We start from the raw sequence: 7,281 nt of genomic DNA on the forward strand, positions 1-7,281 counted from the left end.
CATATAAAAAAAACCTGATCCGATTAATCCCGATTAATCTCGAGTAATCCCGAGTAGTCGCTAGTCCCCACCTCACCGGCCGACTAGCGACTAGCGAGTTCTCCAACCTTAGTTACAGATATAGAGTTAAGTTTACATACAAAGTGTCTTATCGTACGAAAGGCATGAAAAAGAAAAAAAAAACGCGGTGACATTTTTCGTAATTATTTACTCGTAGAGTAATTATCAAATTACTCTACAAATGATCCTGTAGAGTAATTTTGTAAAATGTTCTTGTAGGGTAATTTTGATCTTGCAGAATAATTTTGTAGAGTATCATAATTACTCTACAAATGATCTTGTAAGGTAATTTTAATCTTGTAAGGTAATTTTGTAGAGTATCATAATTACTCTACAAATGATTTTGTAGAGTAATTTTGAGTTATATGTTGTTTGATAAACGTACAGAGTAATTTTAATACACTTGTAGAGTATTTTTGATAATTACCCTACAATATCAAAATTACTCTACAAGAACATTTTACAAAATTATTCTACAAGATCAAAATTACTCTACAGGATCATTTGTAGAGTAATTTTGATAATTACTAATAATTACAAAAATGTCACCGCATTTTTTCAACAAAACCTTCCGTTCGTACGTTTTGTACGTTAAAGTTATTTATATATGATCTTTTGTCTACAGATATAAAATATGGGGATGTTTTGGTATTTTTACTTAATTTCAAATGGAACTTAGACTGCAAGAAAATGCAACCATAAGGACTTAGATGATAAAATTTTCGCTTTAAGGGCTCAACCCGCGATTTCATGTAAACCATAAGGACTACTTGCTCAAACAACAACACCAATAACAATAAGTGTAGAATATAGAGGGAGTTGAAAGGAACATGTTAAAACAAAAGAAGGGCTAAACCTTCAATCTTTTCCATTTCAAAGTTCAGTCGGTTTGTGTATAATCTCTTTCCATGTGAGTTGGGTGGTGGTTAGAGTGCAGTGCAGCTTCTTCCCTCTTTCATCTCCTCGCTCCCTCCCTCAACCCCCTTTCTCTCTCTCCTTCATTGCAAGTCTCGTACAGATTCGGTGAGTTTTCTTTATTCTTTTCGCATGCAATTTCCACTTCATTATTCATGCCTGTTTTGTTTCAGCTTTCACTGTATCAATTCTTCTCGTTGGACAAATGCAGCGGTTAGGGTTAGGGTTAGGGTTTCATTTTCATTTCATTCACTTCACTAGTTCACCTAATTTAGTTCAATTCCCGATTCTAGGTCATGGAATTAGAAGCCCTAGGTTTATGTTTTAGCCAAATTTGCATGTTTTATGAATCTTTTTTTTCTGGCCTTAAATGTTAAATTACATTGAATGATAGATGTTGTGATGTTATTTGTCACCGGTCCGGTCCAGTTGGTTGTAACCCAGTAGAGCTAGGATATGTAATCCCGGCTTGTTTGTAGTATCCATCTCGCCCGCATTGAAGACTTGTATTGTGCTATGTTGTAGAGTACAGGTGTACAATGCGTGTGGGACGGAAGATTTGATATCTTTGACATTAATGAAAATTAGAACAAGTGTTGCAATCGTTAGAAGGTTTGATTTATAAATATTTGTTTCTTACTCAAAACCTTAAACAAGCTTTCAAGTTTGATGATGTAAAGTAAGGTAAATCCATTGACTTTCAAAAGTCAAAAGCTTGTGTTGATAGCTTACTATATGAGTAAAACACATACACACACACACATATATTTGTGTGTGTGTAATAGCTGTTAATGGCAAATAGCGAAAAATAGCGATAAGGTACCTGTATGCTACATAGTGATAGCGATAAATAGTGGGCAGCTATTTTATAAATAGTGATACACTAGAAAAAGAATTTAAAAAAAATTTATATGTATATTATATCAAAATACCCTGTGTATATGCTATTTTACATGTATATTTTACAAAAACCTAAAATCTAGCTATCTTATAGCTATATTTAATTCCTATTTATGTTAAAACAAACGAAAAATAAAATTAATTGTCGGTATTATCGCTATCTATCGCTACAACCCTAATAGCAAGCCTAGACCTATACGCTACGTAACGCGCTATAGTGATCGCTACGCTCGCTATTGACAACTATGGTGTGTGTGCATACGTATAGAGGGATTTTCAATACAGATGAAGTAGACTACTGCATCGACGCTTGTACCTATTGCTTTAAATGTGATACATAAGATGGTTTTTTAATCGCCTCTCTTTCTCTCTTTCATGCACTATGAATAAGTGTTTATGCGATATAAACGCGATTCCTTACCTTAAAAATTGGTTCTGTATTGTATGCACCCCATGCATACATGTACATATATATATATTCATAATCAGAGGGATTTTCAATACAGATGAAGTAGACTACTGCATCGACGCTTGTACCTATTGCTTTAAATGTGATACATAAGATGGTTTTTTAATCGCCTCTCTTTCTCTCTTTCATGCACTATGAATAAGTGTTTATGCGATATAAACGCGATTCCTTACCTTAAAAATTGGTTCTGTATTGTATGCACCCCATGCATACATGTACATATATATATATTCATAATCAGAATAATTACCTTAACAAAATGTAACGTTTTTAGATTGACTTTTGTTTGTTACCTTTGTATATTGATTCAGAATCAGAATTACTACTATTGGGCTCAATATACTTGTTGCACCATGGTCGGTGAATCATGGTTCAATGGTCTGTGGAAGCCTTCAAGAAAACATGACAACGGTCTAGAAAAGGTGCGAATTGGAGTGCTGGTATTTGAAGTAGCAAGTGTGATGTCTAAATTAGTCCACCAGTGGAATTCACTAACTGACAAGCAAATCACAAAGTTAAGGGAAGAAATAAGCAACTCAACGGGTATTAAAAAGCTCATTTCAGATGATGACGATTATATAGTTGATTTAATATGCGCCGAAATGCTACACAATTTGGACAACGTGTCAAAAGTTGTCACGAGGCTTTCAAAGAAATGTAGAGATCCTGTTCTAAAATCCTTCGAACGCGCATACGATGATCTGGTTAAATTTGGTGTTGATCAGTACGAATGGCAGTTTACGTGGAAGAAAATGATCAAGAAAGTGAAAAAGATGGAAAATTTCATTGTGGTTAACGCAAATTTGTATCAAGCAATTGAAAATCTTACAGAACTTGAGCAAATTTTAAAGAGAATCAAGAGCAATGATGATCAGGATACCATAACCGTTGTTGATTATACAAAGAAAATGGCGTGGAAACAGCATGAGGTGAAACGGTTGAAAGAGATTTCATTACGGAACAAGAGTTATGATTATGTGGTTCTTATTTTAGCAAGATCTATATTCACTATCTTTGCTAGAATTGGTCAAGTTTTCGGAAGCACACATGTGTTACCTCCAAAGATTCAAGAATCTACATTACTAGATTCCGGGTTGCTTCAAGAAAATTACCCGGTTCAGAATAGAATTACAAGATTCTCCTCGGGCCCGTTGGGGAACATTGGTACTAAATCTGGCCCGATTTCAAGAACGCATAACGTGAAGAAATACTATTCAGGCCCACTTGGTAATTCGATCACTGTTTCTAGCTCTAAAAGTAGAAATATGAATTATTTTTCAGGACCCATTGGGAAATTAACGTCCAAGTCGGGACCTTTAGCCCGAGCCGCTAAAACCGGGCTCAAATGGTGGCACACCCGCGATAATTCATCAAAAATCCGCGAGAAAAAGACTGTTTCACCCAACCAGTTGTCTACCAGTGGACCTTTTAAAGGATGCATGATGGGCGGAAATGGTTCTCCATCAAAGAGCCCAGATGCTGCCTCTTGTGCCACCAGGTTTCGGGTCAAAGAAACCCACGGGTCGAAACCGAGCCGGTTCGATCCACCTCCGGAAACACTGGGGGCAGTTGCATTAGCCCTTCATTATGCTAATTTGATTGTGGTTCTTGAAAAGCTAGTAGCATCGCCCCATCTGATTGGTCAAGATGCACGAGAAGATTTATACAACATGCTGCCTAAAAATGTGAAAAACGCTCTTCGGGTTAGATTAAAACCGTATGCTAAAAGCTTAGAAATGGCGGTTTTTGATTCGGATTTAGCAGAGGAATGGAGTGAAGCAATGCTGGGAATTTTAGACTGGCTATCTCCACTTGCTCATAATATGATAAGATGGCAATCAGAAAGAAGCTTTGAGCATCAATACATGGTTTCTAGAACAAATGTTCTTCTTGTACAGACCATCTACTATGCAAATCAAGAAAAAACCGAGGCGACGATTGCTGAACTTCTTGTCGGTTTAAACTACATTTGGAGGTTTAGTAGAGAAGTTAATGCAAAAGCTTTGTTGGAGTGTGAACATGGTGTTGATGATTTTGTAAACATGGTTTAGGTTAGTAGTGGTTTCAGAACACCTTTTGATGGTTAGATGAATGATGACCATAAAACTTTTGGCATATGTTAGATTTTGATTAAATGTGGAAATTTGTAATGATTTTAAGGTTTTTATGATCATTAAATCTAATTATATGTGACGTGTTAAATCTAATTATATATAACGTGTTAAACGTGGCCCGATATCTTGAATCAAGGTTGTTCACAAGAGCTGAGTTGAGTCAGGTCAGCTCAAACTCAGCCCGTTGCCGAGCCGACTCGTTTGCAAAACCAAGAGATACATCTTGAAATAGAGATTAACTACATGACTATCACCCAAGATCGGCTAGCACCCGATTTTATTTGTTTCGAACTGCATTGAAGAGGCGAAATGCGGCATTTATCCCAGCCTGACATGGAGTTTGGCTCGACTATAGACCCAAGAAAACAGTTGTATCTTGATATCGTCAACGGTCTTAAAAATACTTATTCTTCCCTTGTTGAAAATCTATTCGTTTCCGATTTTCCATATAGAGCCTAGTGGCATCTTGGGGGTATAATAAGGCTTAAGGACCATTAGGTCTTGGGTTTTATTGGGTTTCCTCCAGAATTGGTGTATAGGCATTGTAGCTTGGTGGAAATGGATTTGATCGGGTGGTTTCGCTCGTGGCACGAGTGATCCAAATTTGTCGTTAAAAAAATATATATAACCCATTAATTAACATATTAGTGATTTTCTCATTTATGTTACAATTCTGATTAATTAGCTAATATTTTATTAAACTACATATAATATAAAATTAATTAAAGATTACAGACCTAAACTAGGGGTGTCACTGTAACCAAACCAGCCCATGTAGCCGAAACCAACTAACCAAAACCAGTGGTTTGGTTTTAAGTAGGAGTGTTTAAAAACCGAATTTTAGGTTAGGTTTTTTGTTTGGTTTTGCTTTGCTTGTATCCAAAAAAACAAACCGAACCAAACACATAAAAACCGCCCCAACTTTATAACTGAACGAACCCGTAAACAATCGTAGTAATTGAATTATAATGGATTATGATATTTATTTTTAATGTTAAGCGACTTATAAGTAAATAATAAATTGTATAGCCTGAAAAGTTTTAGACTAAAAATGGCAAAACCTAAAAACCAAAAGCGTAAGCGAACCGATTCTGAAATTCGAAAAACTAACAGTTTACAAAACCAACCCCCCAAAACCAAACGGTTTTCAAATTCTAAAAACGATATAAACAAAACATTTTGTGAAATGTTTAATTTAGTAGTCGTTGTGAAATGACGGATTAAGAAATTTTAATATACAAAGGTAAATATAATTACATTACACTAATATAATAAGGTAAAAGATCAAATACAAATAGTCTTATCGTATAAAACGTACGAAAGGTATGAAAAGGTAAAAAAAACACGGTGACATTTCCGTAGTTATTTACTCGTAGAGTAATTATCAAAATTACCCTACAAAGACCTTGTAGGATAATTTTGATCCTGTAGGGTAATTTTGATCTTGTATCATAATTACTCTACAAATGATCGGATAATTTTGTAGGGGGAAAGGGAATATAAGGCTGTTATACATGTAAGTTACATGCGAAACCATCAAAACTACGTAGTTTTGATTATACCCTCATTTAATTTTTATATTTTTATAAAAGATATTAACTACTCTCCACAAAAAAATACGTACTGTTTCATTCCAAGATCCTCAATATCTCACCCTTATTCCTGCGATTCCAAGTTCCAAACGAAGATCTGCAACAAAGGTCGTTAATCGAATCAATTTTGCAATCCCAGTTCATCAGGTTCGTCCTATCTCCATAAATTTATTACATGTTTTCATGTATCGATCAATCTCCAATTGTTAATAATATTGAAGCTACACTTAATTTACCTAATCAATACTTGTTTTCATGTATCGATCCTACTCTTCAAGTTTTTTTTTATCATCACTTTAGTTTTTTTCTTTTCTTTTTCTTTTTCTTTTGGAAAAAAATGTTTCCATCGAGAATTATGTCCCACTTTTTTTGACTTTTTCTTTGTTTTGTTAATATTTTTGATATGTAATACTTGAATTAAATATCAAAATTCTTTTTTGTTGATACAAGACACAATACGATGGATTTGGAAGTTCAGTTACAAGAGGATGCTCAAGGGGATGCTTCTGAAACAAATCTAATTAATGATATAGATGCATCTGGGCGTGTGGTCATTAATAGCGGCTCAGATGTTGAAACAGAGAAAAAAGACGATGATGAAATAGAGAAAAGAAATTACGTTGAAATAAAGAAAAGTAACGATATTGACATGGATTTTGGATTTGAGAAAGAGGAAAACAATGATGTCATGGGAAAGGTTTTCGATACTCCTAATGATGCATACAATTTCTACAATCGCTATGCTTTTTTACATGGATTTGGGATACGGATTCATACAGCTTTTAAAAACAAGACAACAAATGAGCCTTATAGAAGACTATATGTATGCAACAAACAAGGTTTTAAAGATTTAAAGTCTAAGGGTTCTATAGGAGATGTGAAGAAACGTCGTAGGAATTTAATGTTGGAAATTTTATAAATAATATTATATTAATTGTTAATATAATGGTTATTTAATAATTAAGCCAAGATGAATGAGAGATCTTGTGCATTAAGTTTTGTGTGTTGGAACCATAAACATGTGGGAAATTGAGTTTGTCCCACATAGGTGGAGAGATAAATCTTTTGTGAATTTATAATTAGAATTCTCTACACGAATGTATTCTTGTATGACAACTCACACCCAGTGGTAGCCAGGAGGGTGCGAAGCACCCGACCCGCGCCCGCGCCCGGGCACGGGACCGGGACCGGGACGAGGGCGATGGGCGCAATGTGGCGCTTTGATGGCGCA

General features: G+C 35.1%; 2 protein-coding genes across 3 annotated transcripts; both read left to right on the top strand.

The window, feature by feature from the left end:
- Positions 1-893: 893 nt before the first annotated feature.
- On the top strand, positions 894-4,537 carry LOC110912601 (protein PSK SIMULATOR 2). 2 transcript variants are annotated; one of them, XM_022157370.2, is made up of 2 exons: positions 894-1,083; positions 2,656-4,537. In XM_022157370.2, exon 2 carries the CDS (start codon positions 2,698-2,700, stop codon positions 4,393-4,395), a length of 1,698 nt encoding a protein of 565 aa, XP_022013062.1. In that variant the 5' UTR covers positions 894-1,083; positions 2,656-2,697; the 3' UTR covers positions 4,396-4,537. The 2 variants fall into 2 exon arrangements, with proteins under 2 accessions (XP_022013062.1, XP_022013063.2); XM_022157371.2 differs by lacking the exon at positions 894-1,083 and adding an exon at positions 1,092-1,188.
- A 1,419-nt stretch (positions 4,538-5,956) lies between these two features.
- On the top strand, positions 5,957-6,969 carry LOC118487541 (protein FAR1-RELATED SEQUENCE 8-like). The gene is made up of 2 exons (XM_035984480.1): positions 5,957-6,197; positions 6,501-6,969. The coding sequence occupies exon 2, from the start codon at positions 6,511-6,513 to the stop codon at positions 6,967-6,969; it is 459 nt and encodes a 152-aa protein (XP_035840373.1). The 5' UTR covers positions 5,957-6,197; positions 6,501-6,510.
- The last annotated feature ends 312 nt before the right edge of the window (positions 6,970-7,281 follow it).

This window comes from Helianthus annuus, chromosome 15 (genome assembly GCF_002127325.2).
Source record: "Helianthus annuus cultivar XRQ/B chromosome 15, HanXRQr2.0-SUNRISE, whole genome shotgun sequence".
Classification (NCBI taxonomy): Eukaryota; Viridiplantae; Streptophyta; class Magnoliopsida; order Asterales; family Asteraceae; genus Helianthus; species Helianthus annuus.